General features: G+C 40.0%; 1 protein-coding gene across 2 annotated transcripts in view; it reads left to right on the top strand.

Annotated features, from left to right (window-relative positions):
* Nucleotides 1-25,525, top strand: part of CCDC6 (coiled-coil domain containing 6) — a 108,417-nt gene that overhangs the window by 45,908 nt on the left and 36,984 nt on the right. Inside the window, exons 2-3 of one of the 2 annotated variants that reach the window (XM_028511172.2) lie at nt 4,341-4,490; nt 23,308-23,436. In XM_028511172.2, coding sequence (XP_028366973.1) covers nt 4,341-4,490; nt 23,308-23,436 — 279 coding nt within the window. The remainder of the gene's footprint in view (nt 1-4,340; nt 4,491-23,307; nt 23,437-25,525) is intronic. The other variant, XM_036026925.1, reaches the window with a different exon arrangement.

Genomic DNA, 25,525 nt, shown 5'->3' on the forward strand with positions numbered 1-25,525 from the left:
TGTTTTATACTCTAGTCCTTGCATTAGTAGATATGGAGAAATTACTGCTAGGTGAGGGGCAAAATGACAGATACCAAATAAGTGAGTAAGATGATACCAAATTCACTGTATTTCTAAACATAACAACTAGAACCATATTGTACGTGAATGTATAATCACAGATTTTTTTATTTCCCCGCAGAGTTTTCCAATCTTTCATCTACAAATATATGCAAAACACTAGAAAAAGGTGTTTCCTCCTTCAAAAATTTCCTAATTTTTTAAATTTACATTTTCTTTTGGGTTATAGGTAAACCTTGAAATACAATTTTATTTAGTTTTTGAAATAAGTTTTATTTTTAAATTGGGATATAGTTAGGTGTGCTGAGGTTTCTAAGCATTTCAGATAAAAAGGAGAATCCATTGCTACAGCTGATGAGAGTCCACGTGGTACATACAGCCTGTTTGGGGCACCTGCTGCAAGTGGCGTGTGGGGTTTGCTTCTTGCTCCTGGGGCACGGGGGTGGGAGGGGGGTGGTGACCTGGAAAGGTAATTTATTTTATGGCTTAAATAAAAAGGCCTGTTTTGCAGTTAGGAGAAGAAAAAGCCAGGACTAAGATTAAGATCAAAGTGGATACTTACTGCTTTTCTGTAAAGCACTGCTCATACTCTGATAATTAACTTTGTCAGTACACCTTATCTGATCTTTTTTAAAACAATTTCCTCTGAGGCTGTAATTAGATACAGCCTCTTGTGTTTTGTCATCATTTATGTGTTAATTTCTAAAATGATCTGTGACCAATTGAGAAAAGGGTGAAGCAGGGCTTTGTTTTGGGGACCTAGAATCCTGTCTTCCCCATGGACGGTTTTTCTCTGGATGTTTAGATGCTGTGGGAGGCAGAACAACAGCCCCAGTGAGAACTACCAAGTAGCAAAAACTTAGCTAAATCTTTTAGGCTCTGTTAACCCCCTTGTTGAGTTAGATTGGTTTATCCAGCTTGCATAGAACAATAGTTCCTCATGCTAGTCAGTGGGTCCTGAGAGTGGCATTTTTTTAATTAATGAGCTTTGCCTAGGAATAAATGGCTGTCTGAAAGTGGTGGATGATTTTGTTTGCCAAGGCTTCCGTCTCCCACGACTGTTGATGTGTCACTTACTGTCAACTTCTAGAGCAGATGTAGCTCTCTTCCACGGCTCCCTGCCCCCATCCTTTTAAATTTGCCACTTTGCCTGGTAATAAAGAACAAAAGTTCAAGTCAGCTTCAAGATCTAAATGGTTTATTGAATGACTCCTGAATTGGGCAGCAGCTGTCTAGTAAAGAATAAGGTGCTGTGAGGAGTTGTGCAAAATGGAAGGTGTTTATAGGCAGAAAGAGGGTGAAGCCAGGAAGTTGAACGAAAATGGATTATTTCAGGCAAGGTCAGCTCCCTGAAGGCAGCGGGTTTTGTCAGGCAGAATACCTACCTCACTAGCCCAGACCAGGAAAGTCCAGACTGGTAATTTTAAAATTCCATTCCTGGGAGTGGCTGAAACTGCAGGTAGGTTAGGAAGTCAGTCTGGGTGGGGTTTACCTCGAGGGCTTTTTGGGTCTTTTTTTTGTTTTTTAACACTGGGAAGAACTGTATAGGCAACCAGGTGTTCTGTGAAATATTGAACTAGTTAATTATCAGAGCTCTTTTCTTTCTTGAGATATAATTCCTATACCCTTCTAAAATTCACCCCTTTAAAGTGTACAGTTCAGAGGGTTTTGGTGTACTCACAAAGTTGTATAAACTCAGCACTAATCCCCCAAATTTTCATCACCCTAAGAAGAAACTCTGTATCATTAGCAGTCACTCCCCATCCTCTCCAGCCCCCAACACTAATCTGCTTTCTATCAGATTATCTGTTTTATATTACACTGAAATCTGTTGTCCCTGTGACCTAATGGTTAGATGAAAGGGGAAGTGGGTGGAAGCTCCATGAACAAGCTCTTAGGGCCTAGCCTCTTATTTTCCACTCTTGCTTCTAGGGCCCCCTAGGCCCCCGTGCATAGGGAAGGTGGTCAGTCAGCTGAGCCCGTGAGCCTGGTTCTCTCTTACTGCTTGTGATTAAATTTACCAGTCTAAAATATTGAATGTCTGGTAATAACTTGCAAAAAGTTGAGTCTGACTTACTAATGAAATTGATTTATGGCAAATACCGTTTTGACTTCTAAATGCGGAATCACCGACAAAAGCATTATTACATGTCCTCTCTACCTTTTTGTTACGTAACTTTAGAATAGGCAGAATTTAAATCATATAGGACTTCGTCAGTCAAAATCAGAAAAACAGGTAGCTTGAACAGATTGTGGGCTTGGATATATGTGTCAAATACGCTTTGACTTCTTTGGATTGCTGCCCATCTCACTGGTGTGAGATCTTGAAGTCTGAGTTTTGAAGACGAATGGGGATTAATTTAAAGGGGGAGGGGAAGCACCAGTCCTCAGTAGTTTCCCGTGATCGTAGTGGACAGAACAGACATTGAGAAGCACTGACAGTGATGTGTGTGAGGGAGCCACTGGGGATGTGGGGATTGCACACTGGATGCTCTTGGCTGGTGATGCAGATTTATTACCTGTGATGTGTTCCTAATTGCTCAGCTCTCCTGGACTATCCCAAATAGTTTCTTAGAGAAATGGAGCGTGGGAGCTTCTCCCAAGATTTCCACTTTTTATGTAACTGTGTTTTTTGGTCTAAGTACTCACCACATGTGGCTCTTTTTTGTGGGATGGCATGGCAGGCAGTTCCAGGGACAGACGTGCCTCTTCTGGGCCTCTGTGATGGAGAGCAGGAACGATGGACCCCCAGAAACCGTGCCTGTTTAGGTGTGGGTGCCAGGGCATCTAGTGAATTTGTGCAGAAATCTAAACCACCGGAGTCGCAAGTGGTTGTCAGACTTTTTACAATAAAAGGTGGTAATTGCTTAATGCAGGTGCCCTTTTGAGTCTTGCCCTCTGGCTCTCCTGTTACTCTAAGTGACAGGTGCTAGACCCCAGGCTTGGAATTGCTTTCCCTCCCGTGATTCGGCAGATAAAACAGGAATTTGTTATTGGGGGTTAATGCATCAAAATGTTGCGGTTTAAAAGGGGCTGTGAATACAGTTGGCTCCATTTGAAGCAAGTACATTCTTTCTGAAAACATTAATTTGCTTCAAGGATGGTTGGTTTTTCTGTTTATTCTGTTCAAACATTCCATAGAAAAAGAGGATCTACAGAAGAATATTTTCAGATCCATTGAATTATGCCTGACCCTTGTTTAATCTCTTTTTAAAATCCAATAATGCCTGGCCCTGGGCAGGTGACTCAGTTGGTTAGAGCGTCCCAATATGCCAAGGTTGCTGGTTCTGTTTCCGGTCAGAGCATGTACAAAAAGCAATCGATGAATGCATAAATAAGTGGAACAACCAGTTGATGTTTCCCTTCCTCTCCCTCTTTCGTCCTTCTTTCCGGTCGTTAAAATCAATAAATAAAAATTAAAAAAAAATCAGTAATGCCTGACCTTTCTCTCCCACACCTCTAAAAAATTCCCAGTAGGAAAATATGTAAAGTGAAAAAATGAAACTCTTTGTCCACCCTTAGTCTTTACCCCCTGGATTCCTACTACTTTGCAGAACTATTTTTCAGCTATTTGTTTATTTCCTTCCAGGAACTACTCAGTGAATATGTAAATAAAGCCATGTGTATTTGTAGTGCTTTTTAAATGACATGTGCCAACTCTTTCAGTAGAGGTGACGTAATTTTACTTTTGGTGAGTTGAAATTTTTTGCCTAGATATTTTAATTACAGTAAGTCCACAGTTAACGTTGTAGATAGGTTCTTGGAACTACCGCCTAACATCCTAATTGATATAAACAAGAGTGAAATTCCTACGTATCTCATCAACATTACGATGAAATGATCTTGAACAAAACGACATTATGTGAGGACCTGCTATATGAACTTTTGAGATAATAGTGACTTACAGAGGTGTGATTGATGCACATACCTCAGAGTGGGACTTATTTGCCATATGAGAAGGAATTTTCTCTATTCTGGCGATTGACTTGGGATTGCTTCTAAAAACTGCTAAAACAATTTTTGTTAATTTCTTTGAAATACTGCTTTAAGAAGAGGGACCATACATAGTACAGGGCAGCCCTTGGGATAATAGGATTGCTGCCGAGTTCCTCTGTTTTGTGCTTCTTAGGTATGTTGGTTCACAGTTAAAAATAGAGCTCTAATTAAAATGGGTGTTCTCTCTGGAAATAAGAACTATATTTCAATTAGTAAATTTCCTGTTTCCTTAACATGTGGTCTTTTTTTGTTTGTTTGTTCCCTTTTAATTTTTTTTTAAACAGCAAGCCAGGGCTGAGCAGGAAGAAGAATTCATCAGTAACACGTTATTCAAGAAAATTCAGGCATTGCAGAAGGAGAAAGAAACCCTTGCTGTAAATTATGAGAAGGAAGAAGAGTTCCTCACTAATGAGCTCTCCAGAAAATTGATGCAGGTAAACTGTCTTTTCTCCCCTCTCATCTTCTCTGCCTGTTGTCCTTTGTAGGGAAAAATGACTTTGACAGAGCATTTTGCTTGAAATATTTGCTGATGAGGTTGTAGCTCATGTTCTTTGGAGATTTGAAGTTACAGGGTGAAGATGGCAGCAGTGTGACACTCAAGGCTGCGGCTCCGCAGCTCATCTGCTGAGGGAATGTAAGATGTTTTAGCCAGCGTTTCAGGGGATTCTGAGGACCCAGAGGCCTTAGCCTGGGAGTGAATGCAGTGCGCAGTATTTTGGAAATAAAAGGATTAATGTGAGGTTTCTTTCTCCTTTTATGTTGAATCTGTAATGAATGCATAAACAGTTTTGGCAGTCAGAAGTGGGTCTTTGGTACTAAAATAGGAGGATGTAATGTAAGATATCCCTTTAGGGGAAAAAAAGAAAAGATATTCACAATCTGTGGTTAAAATTACACACAGTCTGTTGTGTTCAAATGGCTGGCTACTATGTTGCTGAACAAATATCAGACATTAATTAAAACTTAACATTAATCTCCAATAGTATGTAAAAGACACCACACAAAACATATAGGAAGGTTTGATTGTTTTAATTCAAAGGCTCGCTCCCCACCCCTCCCCCACCGAAAGCTTACTAGGGAAGTACAAAACTAAAATTTGTTTAGGGCGAACATTTTCTGGGTTACTTAGTATGGACTCAAGAGTAAGTGGAATATTGACATTTTACTATTTAACACAGCTTGTTCAAAGCAGTGAGCAGAGGTAAAACTATTGCAGGAGGACCACTATGCGCACTTCGTCACAAGGCTGTGTGGAAGGTAGAAACACGTCCTTGTGTTTGCCATTCACTGGCGTCACGAACAATTTCCTTCCTTAATGTGGTTGACATATGTATCTTAGTGAGATTATAATAAGAGGATATTCGAGGCTCTTAAAAAAAAACTTCCTAAATTATTTTTTTTCCCATCCAACATAGATTATCCTATAAGAAAAGACTGGAAACTTTGGTATAGAAACTTTAGTATTAAGACTATAGAGTGGCCTGGGCAACTTTTCCTCAACCTTTGTTTTATTCCCATTTTTCTACCTGGTTACTGAATAAAGATACCATTATGATCTTGCAGAAAAGTTTGATTTGTATGGCAGCTGTCCAAATGTGAAGAATAGAGGTATCCAGGCATTTGTAGAGATTTAGGGCAGAATTTCTGCATGGACACTTTTTGTTTATTCATGTGCATTCTGATCTTGAGGAGAAAAATGAGGGAGAAGGTTAGTTTGGCCTTTGAGTATATCTCACCTTGGCAGCATTAAATAACTTATTCTCCCTGTTGCTTCTAGAACTAAAGGGATACAATTACGTTTTTTTGTTCTGATTTGGTATGTAATCAGGTGCCCTAATTTTTAATATTGTAAGAAACATTTTTTTCAACTTTAATGGTTGTTAATATTTGGACTGTTTGACCAAAGTACATTATAAAGCTGTCAAAACCTAGCCGGATCACAGTTCTTTTCTCCGTAAAGACTCATCCTCATTGTGAGTGCTTCTTTAGTGTGTAGTTTATAATCAGCCTTTCATTCACTTACCATGCCCTACCTGCTTTCCAAGGACATTAAAATAAGGTGCTAAGGAGGAGTGAAAACATTAAGAGTCATGTGTAACAGAATGGGGAGTTAGTTATAGTAATATACTTGACATAAAAAAGTTTGAACTTAAAGTTTAAGCTCTGAGCATCCTATAAATCCATAACCTAGCGAAATATAGTGATTCTTTTTTATAATTCATATGTCTAAAAAATAGTTTTACTTGGACAGAAGAAAAATTTTTCATATATCAAAAACAAAATTTTTGGAGATGCATTGGATCTTTCTAAAGAAACTAATACATAAATTGAACAACACACTAAACTCTTTTTGCCAAAAGTAATACAAGGTTTGTCTGGTAAAAGTTCAGCCACTGTTACTATAACAAGAACAGTTTGTGTGATATCGATGTAACCTGACAGCCAGGGAGAGTGGACTGGAATGTGCATGTGTGAACAATGACAACTTCACTGTATTAGTCAGTGGGGCAGTAGACGCCATTGAGTGAGCATGTGTACTGTGTGGCAGTTGCATTCAAAACGACTATGTGAATAGAGCAACTAATCTGCATCAAATTTTGCATTAAGCTTGAACATGCCTCTGCGGAAACTATTTGGATGATTCAGAAAGCTTTTGGGGACAATGCAGTGAATGGAACGCTAATAAAAGTGTGTCACAAATGCTTCAAAGATGGTTGAGAATCTGTTGAAAGTGACCTATGTTCTGGAAGGCCTGCAACAGTCAGAACGCCTGAGAAAGTTGACCCTATATGGGCTCTAGTCAACAAAGATTGGCAACTGATAGTGTGAGAACTAGAAGCCGATCTGGGGATTCCAAAAACTACTGCGTCCAGGATTTTGATGCAGAATCTTGGTATGAAATGTGTTGTGGCAAAATTCATTCTGTGGCTTCTGCTGCCATAGCAGAAGAAACATTGTGTTGCAGTTGCTAATGACTTGATTTGAACCACTACCGATGAACCAGATTTCTTCAAGGTCATAACCCGAGGTGAATGGTGGGTCTGTGGCTGTGATCTGAAAACGAAGGCTCAGTCATCCCAAGGGAAGTTGCCTGGTTCTCCACGCCCAAAGAAGGCATGACAAAGTCATAGCAAGATCAAGACCATTTTAACTGTATTTTTTGATTGGGAAGGTGTTGTCCATCACGAGTCCATCCCTGCAGGGAAAACTCTGTGAGATCCCAAGGTGCCTGCTCTGAAGGGGAGTGAGGCATCCTTGTTCTGTGTACAATGTTTCTTGTATCTTGTATCTTCAGTAAATGTCTGTTTTTCATAGTATGTGGATGGATACCTTCTGGACAGTGTGCAGCTGCTCTTATGTTTGCCGTCATTCAAAACAAAGGGTATAGTATGAAGGCGTGACTCTGTTTAGGAAACTCTGGATGGGTCTGTAGCTTGTTAGTGATCTAATTCATAGTATCTGGACAAATGAGTGGTCAGCATGTCTTTGAGAAAATATCTCATGAATCCTAGCTTGGTTCATAGGAGGTACATATATAGTAAAATAAACATAAAATGTTCCATTTCAATGATTTTTTGAAGTGTAATACAGTGACATTAAATACATTCACACTGTTATGTAACCATCATACTATCCATCCCCAGAACTTTTTCAGACAAACTCGGTACACATTAATAACTCATCATTTCCCACTGCTGGTTCTTAGACTTTCGAGTGGAGATGGTTGGCAGGGAGTGTGGTTTTGAGGTCTCTTTAGAGCTATGTCTGTTCTGTGGTATGATAGGAGATCTCTCACTTTAAACATCAGGTACCAATACCCAAGAAGCCCTCTTCTATTGTGGGCCAGTTGGAGAGATCTCAGATACTGCAGGGAAGAAAGGCTGAGGGCCTACGTAATCCGGCCCCCAGGCTCCTCAGTGTGTATTTCCCTGATTCAGCCAGTCCTTCGTGGAAGACTCACATTTTCTGCCACCCAGTGTGGGAGGGCCGATCTCCATCTGGAAGACTTTTAGAGTAATTGGCACCAGTAGACTTTTTGAACTGTGTAATCACTTTAATCTGGCTCTCTAGGACGTTTGCTTCTGGAGAGGACTTTGTTGTGAAAAGCCTGCTAAGCGAAACCTACCGCAGGTGTCACTGATGGAAAAATGAGTGAATTGACCTCCTCACCGTGAAAGTGTTTAGCATTTTCCACCCAAAGGCCACTGAAGGCAGTTTATTGAACAGTTTTGGTTTTGTCATTATACTTTGGCTGTTGTCTCTCAGACTGATTGGACATTGCTTTTATGTGCATTTCAAAGGAATCCTTTGGGCCTGAGAACAAAATGAACTTATTGCTATGGAGGAGACACCTTCCTCCCCATTTGCTGAATGAGCTGCTATCTAACACCTTTAATAAACTGAATCTAGTTTCTTCAAGTGAAATGAGAGGAGATCTCTTGGCCCTCCTGGAAGATCAAGTTTGGGAGACAGCTTATTAAACACCTCCAAATACATTAATGTGCACTGAAACACACACACACAGACACATACACACAGAACATGCAGTGCTTTCTCCCTTGCTTTTGCAGCTATCTGATAAATAGGCACAAAATTATATCTTCATTTTGTCAAAATTCTTATCTGAAAAATCTGTATCCTTCTGAGCTTCGACTGGGATTGATTACCTGACTAGTGAGAAATTGTCCGATGAAGAGTTTCCTTATAACTTTTTGGTAAACTCAGCATAAGCCTAATCAGAACTAAATTCCGCCCTGGAATGCCTTGAAGAGAGGTTGTAGTTTAATCATAATTTGTAATTAAAATTTATTAGAAATGCCGTGTGAGCAAACTCTCATCAGAATTTGATATATAACGTGCATGTTAAATAACAAAGTCTAATGAACAGTACAGTGAAGGTAGACAACCATGTTTTGTTATAACCAAACTTGTGATGGGACTAGATCTCAGTGATTCCTCCCACAAAAAAAGAAATGATAATTCTGTGATGTGATGGAGGTGCTAACTCTCACTACAATGGCAGTCATATTACAATATATAAATGTACCAAATCAATATATTATACACTTTAAATTCATACAGTGCTATATGTCAAATATATGTATTTTAAAAATCTGAATGGCTATTCTCCAAATGTTAACTGTAATTATATTTGGGTACTGAGCTTACAAGTTAGGTTAATTTTCTTGTGCCCTTTTCCTTCTAATTTTGTAAAAACATGAATTTCTTTCACAATTACAAAATGCACTAGTTTTCCCTTATCCACAAGAAATATATTCCAAGACCCCAGTGGGTGCCTGAAACTGCAGATAGTATTATGTATGTGGATATATACTATATATACTGTGCTTTTTTTCTATACAGACATACCTTTTCACTTAAAGGAAGCATTTTATAGCTTCTCTTTGGCATGTCTGAATTGCCAGCGTCACTACTCTTGTGCTCTGGGGCCATTATTAAGTAAAATAAGTGTTACTTGAACACGAGCACTGTGGTTTTGTGATAGTCAATTTGATAACCAAGATGGTACTAAGTGACTAATGGGTTGTGAGCCTATATAGTGTTGATACTCTGAACAAAGGGGTGATTCATGTACCAGACAGGATGAAGCGGGATGGTGCAAGATTTCATCGCACTACTCAGAACGATATGCAGTTTAAAACTTAGAAATTGTTTATTTCTGGAATTTTCCTCTTAATATTTTTGGACTACAAATGACTTGTAGGTAACTAAAACTATGGAAAGCAAAATTGCAGAAAAAGGGGGACCACTTATTTTCTGAAGAGGATATTTTAAATTCTGATGCTTGCTTTATACTTACCTTTTAAAACCTCCTTCTGTGTCCCTGCCTTTGAGAACTCAGAGGCCTGTATTATAGTTGCATCTGTTCGTTATGAACAGCAATGCACTAAAGCTCCCTGCAGAGGCAGGCTCATTTGCAGGTGATAGAAGATTCTAGACTGCCCAAATTGTTCATAACTGGTGTACACAGAATGCTCTGATGATTAGCTTAACTGTCTTGTCATTCTTGATATGATTCACTCCACTGGCTTCAAACTTTAAAAAAAAAAATCATAATTCCCCTGGCTAACGGTTAACCACCATTTACCATTGCCAGCTGGAGGACCTGTCATTGCTGAGATGAATAATGGTTTTAGCAATTGTGAATTTTCTCACTTGCTTTTATGTAAGCCTGATACATCAGGTTCACTTCCTGCTCTTTGGGAAAAGAAACTGTTAATTGTTGCCTACAGTCTTCTGAACCATCCCACTGCCAAAAGTTAATGAATACTTTCCCCCTTTTTTTTAATAACCCTGAAACAGGATTGAGATAAGAAGAATAGTGAGTATTACATATATCTCTGATTCTTTTCAACCTAATCTGACTTTGAAATTTCAAACCTTAAAACAATAAATAGGTTTGTAGTATTGTAATTTTGATTTGCATTTGAAATTAGATCTGGTCCTCAGAAAATGCCACTATAGCTGTAATAGAAATGATGATACTCATATCCTTATTGGGGGAGGGCACATTCTTATCGATTATTGAAAGTACTTAAGAATAAAAATTTTCTGGATCACTTGTTAAGTGGCATGGCTTATTCTTATTATTAGCTTGGTCCTTGAGGTTAGAATGACTCCTGGAATTAAAGTGGTTGAAGTTTCCTAGCATCTATGGAAAGATGATATACAGTGGAAAGGAAGGAAGTTGTGGGCAGAAACCACTGCTGAAGCTGCTTCTACTGAATGATCTATAGCTGAGCAGCAGTTCAGAGTGATATCATGCAATGCATTATTCTTTCATCTCTTAGCACAGGAATAAAACCTGGGAGGAAGAATTTTAGCAAACCTCCAAGTCTGCCCATTCACCTAAACAAAGGCTTACCAAATGTCATTTGCCTTCTCCCTTTCCTCCCCTCAGTTGTGGAGTAGTTTCTCCTTCCAAAACCATCTTAATGAATTCGGTCTCCTGGAGCAGATGCTTCCCTAACCCCAGAAAGGCTGTGTCTCTGGGTAGCGGGCATGTGTCTGAATAAGAGGTGAGCAGAGACTGTTCTTCAAGCTGTTCTTCTCAAGCACGTACACCAGAATCTGAGACCGTGTTTTTTTCCCCTCCAAGTTACCTAAGTCATTAAGATGGCAATGAAGTGATTTTTGTTTGTGCAGGCAGTAAACTCATATCATAGAGATACAGATGTGTGTAACTTTGTTCATTTCAAGGGCACCTGGACTAAGGTTGCCATTGCATCTATTCAGATTAATTGGTTCTCCCAATGTCAGGGGAGGAGGGACTTGAAATATGTTCTTTATTAAGGTGTAGACCAGTGGACTGTTTGGCTTTTAGTTTTTCAGGGCTATTAGAGCTGGTCAGAAAAAAATGGTGTCACCTAATAGCTTTATAGAACAGTTGGGGCAGAGATGTGTGTGTGTCTGTGTATGTTTTTCATTCCAAATTAGCTGACCCTTGGCTTTGTCTGTCCCTTGTTTCTTTTCATGGAACAGGAGCTTTTGCATTGCATTCACGATACATCTGCCATGAGCTCCTGGGATGTTTTTAATGCATTTTAAATTCTGCAACCATTAAAGGGCAAACTAGAAACTGGAAATTTCCTGTTTGTTGCATGCCAAAAATCTCTCAGTCCAGTGTAAGGTGCATGATTAGAAAATACAGTAGCACTGATGCACTCCTTTAGTCTTAAGTCATCATTGAGTTTCTTTCAAAGTGTGTGTGTGTCTGTGTTGATGTTGCGGTTAGATTTGATGTACCATAAGGGCACAAGTAAGGGCTTAGAAGCTTCTTATGCTGACTTCCTGACAAAATGTGAGAAAATACAGGTAGAGAGAAATTAACAGTAAAAGTAAAATGGAAGTAAAAATAATTAGATGAAGGTGGGTCTAAGAGGTTGATTTATTCACCAGAGTAGAGGTGGACATTTTATTTCTAGTTGAAAAGGTAAATCTTGGTTATTGAAGGATACTTTCGTATCAATCCCTGGAAACGCTTTTCAAATGCTTTTTAAAGCGTTGCAGTTATAAATGTTGCAGTGTTTTGCATTTTTCGTGTAGGGTCCTTTTTATTTTCAAACTATGAACTACAGCCAGCCCAGTAATTACCTTAAAATACAGTTATATCCTATGGTAATCTTAACCTTTCTTTTCCTTCTTTATTCATAAACTAGATAAGAAAGATGAGGCTTTTAACTTTAATTTCAAATAATGTCTCAGTTTAGAATGAATTGTGCTTTGGGCTATGCACTCTCTACTAAAAGAAAGAAACAGCTAGTTTTTATGAAATAGATTTCTGGTGCAGCAGGCTGACTGCAGAGCCTGCAGGACTCCTTTATCTTATTTGTGGAGCGTCCTTTTCTAACCTTCTTCCTAACCAGATTTCTTTAAAGGTACTGCTGCTTTAAGCAGCATCATAGTGGTGGAAATCCAGGAAACTCAGATTTAGCCCTTTTAGGTATTCTGAGTGGATGGGAAGTTGGATATTCTCTCGGGGCCATCTGCTCAGAGGTGAGGGCTCAACTCCAGTCCTTGGTGTTGACAGTGCTGACAAGGAAATGACATTTAAAGGATAATTAATTTTCTGGAAGGACCTAGCTATTTCACTCCCTTGAAAAGTTGTGTGTGTCTTTCTCTCTGGAAAAGGACAGACTACGTAATTCTGACAGACCTCACTAAAGATGAATAAAAGCTAAACAAAATGCTTTTAAATTTTTATTAAAAGCATCAAACAACAAGATAGGAAGACCTATTGGGCTGAAATTCTGGAGCGAATGGGAAATAAGAGAGAAGACCCCGTCATTAAGGGTAGCTTTTGTCCCGAGAGCACTTGCTATTCATTAAGAAGCAGTTGAGAACTCGAGCTGTGCTTCTGGTAGTTGTGTGGGGCTGGTGTTACAGAAGTCAGATCTCGGGGCTGGCCAGAGGTGGAGACAGTGATGGATCACCTCCACTTCAAGTTGGATTTCTGAAGAGCCACACCTCCAGGATAAGAGCATACCAGTTTTGAATCATCCGGGCAAACTAGAGGACATGGAGCTTTGGTTTTGGATTAAGATAGATCCAAACTGGCAAAAGAGAATGGAACTTTCTGGAGGAAGATACCATCATCTTAGGCCATAAGTTTCTCCTTCAATTAAAATTTCAAATACATTGTGTAATACAATACAAAAGGAGAGCCAGGCAGATGGAGATTGGAGATGTCATGAATGGCAAACCAGTAGAAAGAACATAACAGAAGTGGACTCTACAGAGACTTTGGATATTGGATTTATCACACATTAACTATCATGCTCACTACATCCAAAGAAGTAAGAGCCAAGCTTGAAATCTTTGTTAGGAAACTGGCAACATTACAGCTTTTCTTACAAACATTCAAAAGATAAAAGATAAGTGAATAACTTATTCATAAGTATATGGCAGTACATTTGAAGTTTTAGGTGAAATGGACAAAATTCTTAAAGAAACATAACTTTCTACAACTAAATGAGGAAGCATGAGTTTTCTAAGCTATGAGAGAAACTGAGTCATTGATTAGCAGACTAAGAAAAAGACTTAAATGGTTTCAGTTAAGACTTGTACCAGGCATTCGAGAATGAAATAACTCTAATCTTCTGTAAACTCTAAAGTTTTAAAAAAGATGCTTTTCAGCTTATTTTAAGGCTAACATAACCATAAGGTTAAACTTAAGTACAATTCAAGAAAGGCAAGTTACAGGGAAATATCAGTCATGAGCATAAATCTCAAATACAAAGAAAATAAATCCAATGGTATATTAAAAGGGTAACGCCGTAGAGCAGATTGCATTTATACAAGGGCTACAGGGTTATTTTAACAATGGAAAATTAGTAAGTGTAATTTGCCATTTCAGAGTCAAAAGAAAAATGGGGTCATATTTATAGATGGAGAAAAGGGACTTTATAAAATATAATAATTCATGATAGAATCATGGAGAACCAAGAACTGAACTTTATTAGTGTCTTCAAAAAGGCTACCGAACATTGTGTCTAATTGTGACAATTGAACAACTTTCTCTTTAAAATCAAGAACAAGACTATGATGCCTGCTGTATTTACTTCTGTTCATCATTGCTTTAGTATAGAGAGGCAAGAAAAAAGGTATAAGGATTGAGAAGAGGGTATTAAGACTGCCCCTCATTTATGATTGGGTAATAGGAAAATCTTAAAGAACCTCCAGGTAAATAATTGATTTTTTTTCACATAAAAATGTATTTCTGTAGTTAACAATAACCAGTTAAATGTGAAAACTTAAAAGATAGCTTCAGACACCATGGGAATATATTAAGTGCTACAGAAAAAAAAAATAGAACACTATAAAGACAGGTAAGGGGCTGTTGAAATTTTAAGTTAGACAGTGACGTAAAAGCAGCAAAATCTTGGAGAAAAGGAAGCTAGTTGTGTGGATTTCTGAGGGGAGAACGGTGAAGCCAGAGAGAACGAGAAATTGCTAATGCCTTGAGGTAGCATTGTGCTCGCTGCATTGGAGGAGCAGCAGAGAGGCCAGTGTAGTTGGAGTGGAATCTTGTGGGTAGGGGAGTGGGAGATGAGATTGGGAGGCAATGGGTCTGGGGGTTCGATGGCCAGCGTGCAGATCACGTAGAGCCTTTCGAGTTCCAGTCGGAATTTTGGTTTTCACTCTAAGATGGGGGCCATCAGGAGATTTTGAGCAAAGTAGTGAACTGATCTTGCTTTTTGTGCATAGCTTTTTGACTGCTATGTTGAGAAGAGATTATAGAGTGGGGGCGGGGAGGGGGAAGCAAGGAGCTCTTTTACATGATATTGTGTGAGTCACACCAAGAGATGGATAGATTGTTCTAGGATGGTGGTGGTGAAGATGGTGACTGTAGACTTAGTGTGCATTTAAAGGAATATCCTATGGGATTTGAGGATGGATTAGAAATGGGTGTGAGCAAGACAGGATCAAGGAAAACTTAGAAATATTGGCTTCCATGACTGGAAGAATTACTTAAGATGGGAAAGACAGCAAGTGTAGAGCAGACTTGGAGTGAGAAGGTCAGAAGCTTAGGTGAGCTATTGAGACATCCAAATGAAGATAAATAAGTAGCTGGACAGAGGTTCTCTTGACAGAGAAGCCCTGTCTAGAGAGATAAGTTTGGGAGTGTTGTCTAGGACGAGAACCACAGATGTATCATAGGAAGTTGTGTAAAGACAGTGCAAGGACAAACCAGAGTGGGAGAAGATACTTCCAACATATGTAACTACAAATCGGTAAGGAAAACAGACAACCCAGAAGAAAAATGGCAAGAGACTTCAACAAGTTGTTCACATAAATAGATAGCCAAATGGTCAGTAAACATGAAAAAGTACACAGCCCCATTAGTAATCAGGAAAGGGGTCACACAGCACAAGACTTGATGAGATAATTCTCGTGCACCGCTCTCAGCATGGAAATGGCTACAGCCATTTTGAAAACACTTTGTTATTACCTAACAGTGTTGGAAATACTCACTGTCTATGAGCCAGCAGTTGCACTCCTGGATCTATTTTGTAATGTGTGTGTGCACCAGATGTGTAGAAGAATGTTTGCTGTGGCATTGTTCATAATAGTAAAAAACTAGAAACGACCCAAATGCCCATCATTCATAGAATGGAGAAATCATGATATATTCACCAACAGGATACTAATAAGGCAATAAAATACAAATCGCAATTAGACTCAATAGCATGGGTGAATGAAATCACAAGTTCATTTAGCAGAAGAAGGTAGAAAAAAAGTTACTGCTTAGAAATAAATAGTAAATATTTTAAGGAAAAAAGATGCAAGGAGTTAAATACCTTGGGAGTCAGTCGAGTGATTACTTCTGGTAGTCATGGGGCTGTAATCAGGAAAAGACAGTGAGGCTTTGGAGGAGCTGGCAGTGTCATATTCCGTGATATAGGTGTCGGTCACCTGAGGCTACTGTACAAGTATGGTTTTTATGGTGTTTATACTTGTGTTTAAGTATGGTGTTTATACTTGTCCAGTTTTTCTCATTCTGAGGCTTAAATAGGGTTAAACAGTCTATAGGAAATGGGGATATTATTTATCTAACCAGTAGATAAGGTGTTCTCTAGATCTCTGGAACAGAATTGAGTAAGTCCTGGTCACTGTCCTTCATAGAGCTTGCAGTCCTATGAAGGTGACTGAGGATGTGCTTGAGGGTGCACCTAGGTGCCCGAGGGTGGCAGCACACTTTTAGGTAAAAGGGCAAAGGCTTTGAAGCTGGAGACCTAGGTTCTAACCCCGCATTTACCCCTTAACAACCTTGTGACTTTGAGCAGTTTACCTTATCTCTCTAATCTGTGGTTTCATCCTTTGTTAAGTGCAGCCAGTGGTGTCTACCATAGAGTGTGGTGATTCAGTGTATTGATGTACACAAAGTGCTTGGCACAAAGGAACTGGTGCCTTGAAGCGTTAGCCACTTTCAGAAGTAACTAATAGAAAGAATGTAAACAACACAATGAACTAGGAATTAGAATGTGCACCCAGTACACTGTGTGCCTGTCAAGCTTAAGGAGGGGGAGTGTACCTTGTGTTAGGGTATATGGGAAGGCACAGTGCCAGGTGTCTTTTGAGCTGTCTCCCCAGTTTCTGTAAATTGGAGGGAGGAGAGATTCAGGGGCTCTAGGCAGAGGGTACAGTGTGTCTGGGGGGAGGGGGCAGGACGTGCGCAGCAGCTTGAGTTAGAGGGGTTCGGTGTGACTAGGAAGCCCCTGGACCAGAGTAGTGCCCAGAGTGTTTGGCCAGTGTGTGGTGGGTTTCATTTTAAAAACTTGAAAGCTTTGCCTGTAACAGCAGTTGCCACCACTCCCTGTACTTAGAGTCATCTATTTTTTGTTTGCTAGATGCCTAGACCTTGAAGGCATTTGTTGTATTTACAAACCTTAGACTATCTCTTGGGCTGAGTGTGAAAATAGTGCAAGAAAAGCACAGGGAATTTGTAAAAGGACTAGATTTTGGAGGGACTTGAGCATCATGCTAATGAGTTCGGACTTGGTCTGCAAGTCATAGGGAGCTGTTGAAGTTTTGAACAGGGTGTTGAAGTGTTGGTGTTTGTCTGCTAGGATCACCTGAACTAGATCTGGGAAGATGTGTTAGGAGGCCGTGACAGTGGCGCAGTGAAGAGGAGTGAAAAGCTCGAACTAGCCTGGGGCATGAGCACGGAAAGAGAGGCTGTGTTTGACAGCTGTTATGGAGGCTGCCTTACTGCCGTTTGGTAACGATGAGAGGAGAGGTGTTGACTGAGGATACCAGCACCAGTAACAGCAGGGGGAGGAGGTGGGAATTAGTGTGGGCCTGAGAGGCATTCAGTGGTGATGTTCTGGGTTTGAGGTGGGAGGCTGACTTTCTGCTTAGGCTGCTCAGTGGAGCCGTTGTGAAAGTTGGTTTTTGAGAGACTCAGTGTTGTGAGAGATAGTTTTAAAGCTTCTTTTCTTTTTTTTTTTTTTTAATTTTTTTAAAAGATTTTATTTATTTATTTTTAGGGAGGGAGGGGAGGGAGAGAGAGAGAGAGAGAGAGAGAGAAACAGTGCGCGAGAGAGAAACATCAATGTGCGGTTGCTGGGGGTTATGACCTGCAACCCAGGAATGTACCCTGGCTGGGAATCGAACCTGGGACACTTTGGCTCCCAGCCCGCGCTCAATCCACTGAGCTACGCCAGCCAGGGCTTAAAGCTTCTTTTCAAAGCTCATGTTAATGACATGATGATTGTTGACAGTCCAATTGTTACCAGACAGAAAGTGGGGTTTGCTGCCAGCTGCCACCCATAGGTAAACTCTGGAGGCAGAGGTTTGGTGAAGAAAGAAAGAGGTCTTTTATTCAAAAGCTACACAATTTGGAAGAATGGCAGGCTTCTGCCTCAGAGCCTGTCCCCTGCAGAAAGCCCAGAGAAACAACCCTGCTACCCTCTGCCAGACCAGTCCAAGGCTGTGCCTGCAGTTCCTTCTCCCATTTAAAAATACCTTCCTTTGGGAACCACAGGTGGCTGCAGAATGACCATCTAGGTGGCTTAGCTTGTTCCTGGTTGCATTCAGCTTCAGGCTTCTCCCTGGAGACTACATATACAGCCTGCTCCACCATGCAGCCACTGCCACTTCCTACCTGCGCAGGGGCACAGGGCTGCCGCCAAAGGCTGTGGCTGGCTCTGCAGGTGCTCTGTCATGCCCAGTGCCCGCTGCCCAGTCACATGGCTTCCAGGGCCCACTGGCTCTACGAGTGTTCCAACCCCCCACATCCATACTGTGAATCCCAGAGGAAGAAGCTCAAGTCTCTGTCTTCCCTCTTTTTTAATTTCCCATTGGAGACTTCTGCACACTCCAAAAGGGTCTAGCTGCCCAGCCAATCCTGTCCTTTTCTGAGGCTAGATTGGTAGGTCAGCACCTCCCCCTGCTGCCATGTTGACTTTTATGGTACAAGTGTCGCTGTGTCCTATGGTTTCCCCTGCAATCAGGAACCCGAAGAGGGTAGGAGGGCTTTTCTCTTTGTTCATCACTCTCTAGCCTTGTGAAAACTCTGCACAGTGACTTTCTCCTGCCCTGTCTCTGCCAGAGGCCAGGGAATCTGTTGTTATGTGCTGTGCTAGCTCGATTACTGGGGCAACATGGCGCTGCTGTGCTGCCTCGGGCACTTTCTATGGCCCCACCCTCACCCCCAGCATCCGGCCAGTCTGTCTGGCCGGTCTGCCTGTATCACAATGACTTAATGCAGCTATTGTCTTATGGTGGCCTTTACTTGATCCAGTGCAGATGGTTGTGGGACTGTCCTTAGTACACAGAGAAATTAGTGTTGACCAGTGAAAACAGAGGTAGTGGCATCTTGAGTTTATTTTTTTTCCTCTGTAATTTTTATTTTATTTTAAAATTCTTACCCAAACATACACTCATTGATTTGAGAGAGAGGGAAACAATGATGTGAGAGGGAAACATCAATCCTGTACATGCCTAGACAGGCATGTACCTAGGCCTGTAACCCAGGTATGTGCCCTGACTGTGAATTGACCCTGCAAACATTTTGATGCACACATAGTGCTCCAACCCACTGAGCTACCTGACCAGGGTTTGAGTTTATTTTCAAGTTGCATTAAGAAAGCTGGGTTCTGAGATGGGTGGCCACGAAGGCTTGCCTTACTTGGCCTGGGCTGGATTGACAAGTCCAGACTTGCAAACACACCTTGCCCAGCCTGGGGTTTGGCGTACCTGCTGCATGCTGGCCTGCCTCAACAGCCAACCTGCCTGTGCACCTGTGGTGCTTTTCTCAGGTGAACGATTTTCAGTGCCTCTACCTGCTAGAGAGAATTTTGCCCGGAATAAATGTAGTGAAGAGTTCTTGAATCTCCTATACAGGAGGACTGGATCACTGAAATGTCTCCAGAAAGCCTTTGTAAATTATAAGATGACAATTATTGATAACTGAATAATGCTTATACCTAGCCTGTTTTAGATCAAATTATTGCTATGCTTGTATTTTTTAATGGGCTGGAAGTTTGCTTTGGGACTCCACATATAATCGAATACAGTGAGAAAATGTTCCAAGTTTTAGTACGTAAAACTTACAGATTCACAGTTATATCTTTGCTTATGGCTTTTCAGTTATGTTAATATAGTTTTCATGCTGAAACCTAAGGAACAAATCTTTATATATATAATCCTAACTCCAGTGAAAATGTACTGTACTGCAGTGAATCATCTGTTATGTAATGTGATTTCAGTTTCATGGGGATTTCTTTTTTGTTAATGTTAACCTTATATTACACAAATAAGAGTATTCCATAATGTTTGAGATGTACTTTATAAAAGGGGCATTTACAGAAAATTCTGATTTGGGGAAAAAAACAATCCACCTAAGTAAACATTTTGCTTTAAATATATTTAAGGCAAATACATAAGTTGTATTTCAAACACATGAATAGAATTTGCTCGACTATTCTTAGTTTGAATTAGTTTGTTCTAGTTCAGGATCTCTGACCTTCTTGGAATATTTAAAATTGCCCATAAAAGCATTAAACCTTTGATTAGAAATTTAAAATCATGCCTTGAATTTCATGCCCATATTGAAGATGCTACTCTGAGGTGAAACTGGACTGTATTTCCGATATAGTCTTGGGTCAGCCTGCACCAGCTTCCTTTTTGGGTTTTTGTTTATACTCAGGACTGCAGCTTTAAAATAGTCAGGTGAATTCAGGGTAGTGTTTTAACCCCCCTGAGGCCAAATGGTTTGAATTTACATAGTATCTATTTAAAACTGTCAATTTCTGGGTTTTTCTCAGGCAAACTATAATGAAGCGAACTCTGTGGTTATTAATGTTACGAAGGCCCCTTCCCCTGCTCTTCTTCCTTCTCCCTGTTCAACTTAACTCTCATCTTAAGATTTTCTCTTTTTATTGCTGGATTCTTTGTTCTAAGGAAGAAGCGTATTTTCTGTCTCTAGTGTTCTGCTCAGAAACTTTATGCCCTGCTTCTACATTGCATGTCACCTGAGAGATGGCAGAACACAGAAGACAGCAAAGCTGTTCACTCCAGCTCTGTCTTTTGGGGAAGATGAAAACAATTTTTGGCAAACAGATCTCAGGATGGCTTGATATTTTCCAAATGGGTTAGTATAACCCAGGGACCTTACTTGAGTTCTGGTTATGACATCTTTACTGTCAAATTTTCCTTGGGGTATAGCTTCTGAGAGCTTTACTTCTTAAAATTGAGGGCTTTTATAGATTTTATTAATCAGATATTGATTGTACTGATACCATCTGTCTACATATGAATATTTTCTAGTAAGCCACCGAGAACCTTCTCTTTTCTCAGATTAATATTCTGTGACAAATGCTGCTTGGTGGGGAAGAGATTTTTCAATTTTAAATTGCATCCTTTATTGTGTTAATTTCCCTCAGGACTGAAGCCTAATGCTAAAAAAAGGAGACGAAGTTCTTTCAAATAAAAATAGTACCAATTGAAAACATATTGGAAGAAAATATAGTTACTCCAAGAAAAGCTTTATGCAAATGACTTAAAGGTTATAAGACTAAAGTTCATTTTTCTAAAACCAGTAGCTACCATTTAAGCTTAGTGTTAATAAACTGCTTTAGGGTAAGGATAATGTCTGAACCATAGATTTTTACCTCCCATTGGCATAGCGTCTGCAGATAGACAACACATAAAAAATGTTTATAGAATAAAAATGTTAGTTGAAGATGTGCACATTTTGCTGTTTTTTCCCCTCATTCAAGTCGTATTTTTCCCCATTTGGATCTTCTGTGTCTGAAATGCCAGGAATTCTCTGTCCATTCTTCTTAGTTCTTTTAATTACTGCTTGATCTTGCAGAACCCGAGTTTTAAAGAGCTAGCTAAAAATAGACTTGTCACTGTAAGCACCTCCTCACATCTGCTTTTTTTCTGGGTCCCTGCAAGGTTGACCAGCTTTTTTTTTTTGGAGTTGCACATCAAAAACAGTTGGAGGAAAAACAGCATCTGTTTAGTCAACATTTCCAGTGTTAGAAGACAGTGTTGGATTTTAAACTTTCTTTTTTTTAACCAAATATGTGCTTTCAGAGCAGTGGAGATTGTCGAATGTGGGGAGGGGTAGGTATCGAGGTTGATCGGGTCCTGATGAGCTTCCTCTGTGGTCCGTTAAACCCTAGACAGGGAAGGGTAGGTATCGAGGTTGATCGGGTCCTGATGAGCTTCCTCTGGGCAAGCCTGCATGGCTCATTATTTTCTGTGTTGAATTGTTGGGCTTTCCAATGCCGGAGGTGCACGGGACATTAGCAGGTGGAGAGTCCAGAGTTGACCCCTCTTAGGTTTGCCCAGATCCTAGTGGGAGAACGCAGGTTTGGGGTTCAGAGCAGGGTTTGGGTGCCAGTTTCTGCTGAGTTGCCCTTGTGCAGTAACCTGTTCTGTGACATAAAATGGGGCAGTCGTGCCTGCCTAATGCATGGTACACAGTGTCTGCCCGAAGAAATGGGCAGACTCGGGGGCAGTGTCAGCTTAAACCTAATAAAACTGGATGTGCTTTATTGTTTTTAATAGGCTTTATTTCATCTCTCCTTGGTTCTGAAAATACTGGACTCTGTTTGTGGGTATTGTTTCTTTCAGTCCCTACTGTGATCGGCAAAACTCCCCAGTTGAGACTATTGGAAACTGTGCATCCTTATTAATGAGAACTCCACCTGTTGTGTGCCCACTGGACTTTTGTTATTCCTTTTTTTATTTCAAAGGTTGGAGTAAATTATTTTTTTTTAATATTCTCTTCCAGTGGCACCATAACCTTTTAAGTGCGTAAATAAGACGCTTTTCCTCTTGGTTTTTAGGGAAGATGGTAGGAGGTGTGATGTATGATCTCATTATAGAAAGATAATGAGTTGTACTTATTTTTGCCAAAGCATGCTTACTAGCACATTGGGAAATAGCATTCAGAATAATTAAGCATGTATGTTTTGTGATTGTAGCATCTCTTCCCACTCTACACACATTACTGTATTTTGCCGTTTATAATGCGCACTTTTTTGCCCATATATTTTAGGGGAAAATAAGAATGCATATTAGAAATGGGAAGTGCTAATTCCATGTCTATATAAATTGTTTTATTTATGTTTATGTGTTAAAAGTGTAATAACTCTAGAAAGCAACAATGATCTCTGTGTGCAAAATAACCTGGAATATGATCATTGATTTTGTTTCTAAATATAAGTAAATAAAAGAAATTAAATTAAAAAACTAAAATAATTTTTTTCCTGAAAGTTTGGGCCAAAAACGTGGGTGTGCATTATACATGGCAAAGTCACTGTGTATAAATCTGAGTAAACTAATCCATTTAATAAAAACTGACAGTACAAAATTTCTTTTATAATTTACTTTTATTCCTATGGTTGTATGTTAAAAAATAAGTTTCCTTCCTTGCCTCATTTCCTAGCCTCCCAATTCCTCTCTACAGAGTTAATCACTTAACGTTCATAAGAACTGAAATCTGTTTTTAATCATGGTTTGATGCTCACACATATTTGCCCTGTCATTTCTTGGTCTTTGGCTGTGATCAAGTACCTGTGTGTGTGCAGTGTAACTGTTGGTTGTAAGTTAAGCGACCAGTGAGAAACAGGTTACTAGGAACACATTTGAATGGATGTGCATAAACGAGTAATGTAACTTTTGCAGTGATGTCTCTTACTCAGTGAAACCAGCTTTTGAAGCCACTTTTAGTATCTTGATTTCCACAGCTGTGTCTTCTTTGCCTTCCAGTTGCAGCATGAGAAAGCTGAGTTAGAACAGCACCTCGAGCAGGAGCAGGAATTCCAGGTCAACAAGCTGATGAAGAAAATTAAAAAACTGGAGAATGATACCATTTCTAAGCAGCTGACATTAGAGCAGGTAAGAATCTGAAGCTCTCTGCACATTTTTTTTTCTCATATAATCAACTGTTCTTTTAAGCTTTAAGATGCCCTGAGGAATATAAATGAAAAATACCTTTCAGCTCTTTGTTGCTGCAGCAGAGACTTCATTTCTGAAGTCAGCACTGAGGGTCTGTGTAGCACCTGCTCACTCTCTCACGCACTTTCTCTTTTTCTAACCGCAGTTAATAAACTTTCAGGAGATATGTTGTGTTGTACTGATTTATAGACAGGAAATGTTAGGTTCCTTTTTGCAAAGGGGGAAGAATGTGTTTTTAACCACAGGATAGTTTGTGTGAAAGTTCCTGAGACAGTGTGGCTGTGGAACTAAAACTTATATTTTAAGAGTTCTTCAGAACAAACATTAGCATTTCTTATTTGTATTTATTAGCAACCTTTTATGAAACCTGTCTTCTCCTCACTAGATTTGTGGATTCAGATAGGGAGTCAGAGACTTGGTTGCACACCCAGTTCAACCACTAACTAGTTGTATAACCTTGAATTAACTTCTTTGGGCCCAAGTTTTCCGTTTATAGACAGAGAAAGACCAACTGAAATTAGGAGTGTAAGCTTAAACATGTACAAAGGGTAGCAAGTAACAGTGCATAATCCCTTTGTCCATTGCCCTCGGCAGACATTAGCATTTGGTCACAGTCCTTGCCTGTGGGCGTCTGGACAGACCCTTGGACTCCGATGCATAGAAGTGTAGGCAGCTGTTATTGGTCCACCGAGGCTGGTGTGCCAGACAGAGTCACCTGTTGTTTCCTGGCTTAGATCCGCTCTTACTGCTTTCCCCCCACTCTAGTGTCCTGAAATTTTACTTCCCCTGAGACACATAAGAGGCTGACCATGGTGTACTATTACCTGGTTTCCATGTAAAGTTCAGTATGTTGATTAACATCTTCTAGCTCTTGACAATTTGGATCCCTATTGCCATTTTGATGATTTGGCTAACCCTTCCATGCTAAGTTGTCTGACTTATCCCGACGTTGGGATCTTTCTGTGTATCCGTGCTGACAGGTTCTTAAATCACCCTCCCACTCCAGCCTCGTCATTATGCCTGAGAATGAGTGGTGATGGGAGTGTGAGGTTTGAGAAGAGGTCAGGGTTTGTTTGAAACTTAGCTGATTTTTTGTGTTATCCTTGTACCTACTGGTATGGCAAAGGGAGGAATGTTAGTGGGTTTTCCAAGACTATGAATAATGGCCTTAAAATTTTTTTCTAGCCCTTTCAGATAAAAGAAAAAAAAGTTCCATTCCCAGGGGTTGACTATTTTATACATATTCAGAGTAATCTATTTTTACCATTTATCTTTAGAATTTGAGCACAATATCTAAATTTAGAAGGCTCCTCCTCCCTATAGAGTGTAAAAGCATTTTGTTCCGAAGTTCACCTGTTTAATTCCCAGGGTAGGCAATAGCCAGTTAGTTCTGTTCAAGTTAAGACTTCGAGGAGTCCCGTTCAGGTATCTGATACACCAAGTACTTGTTAGTGGTACTTGTTAATAAAGACTTAACCAAGTGAAATTCTCCCAGTAGTTGGTATTGTGAGAACTTCACTTGGCCATGGCCTTCACAGTGATGGTGGTCAATAATGTAAACAGCTTCGCTCTTGTTCACAGGCTCCAAAGGAGATCTTGGGAATGGGGCAGTAAGCCCCAGCGTTTCGCTGTGACCACCAGGGGGAGGTAGAGGCCTAGCGTCAAAGAAACCCAGTCAGGCCCCTAAGAGGGTGGCTTGCCTGCACTCCCTTAAGACTTTTTGGTGACCTCAGTAACTGAACCCCTTTAAAATGAGGTCCAAAGTGTACTTTCTTCCTGAGTTAATAACTTAGTGCATTTTTAGACTTATTTCAGATCTCAACAGTAAAGAAATGAATTTCCACAATGGAATACATGCTTTGCTAAGCCCTGTAGAAGAAATAAACCTCAGATCCAGGATATCAAGTCCCTATTTTAATTAAGGTGGAGAAATTTAACATCTCTGTAAAATGTTTTCCCCTGTGCTTTGGATAGATTGAGGATGATTAAATAAATACTGGGAAATTTACTCCCTATTTTGTTTTACTAT

Source organism: Phyllostomus discolor, chromosome 5 (assembly GCF_004126475.2).
Source record: "Phyllostomus discolor isolate MPI-MPIP mPhyDis1 chromosome 5, mPhyDis1.pri.v3, whole genome shotgun sequence".
In the NCBI taxonomy this organism is placed as follows: domain Eukaryota; kingdom Metazoa; phylum Chordata; class Mammalia; order Chiroptera; family Phyllostomidae; genus Phyllostomus; species Phyllostomus discolor.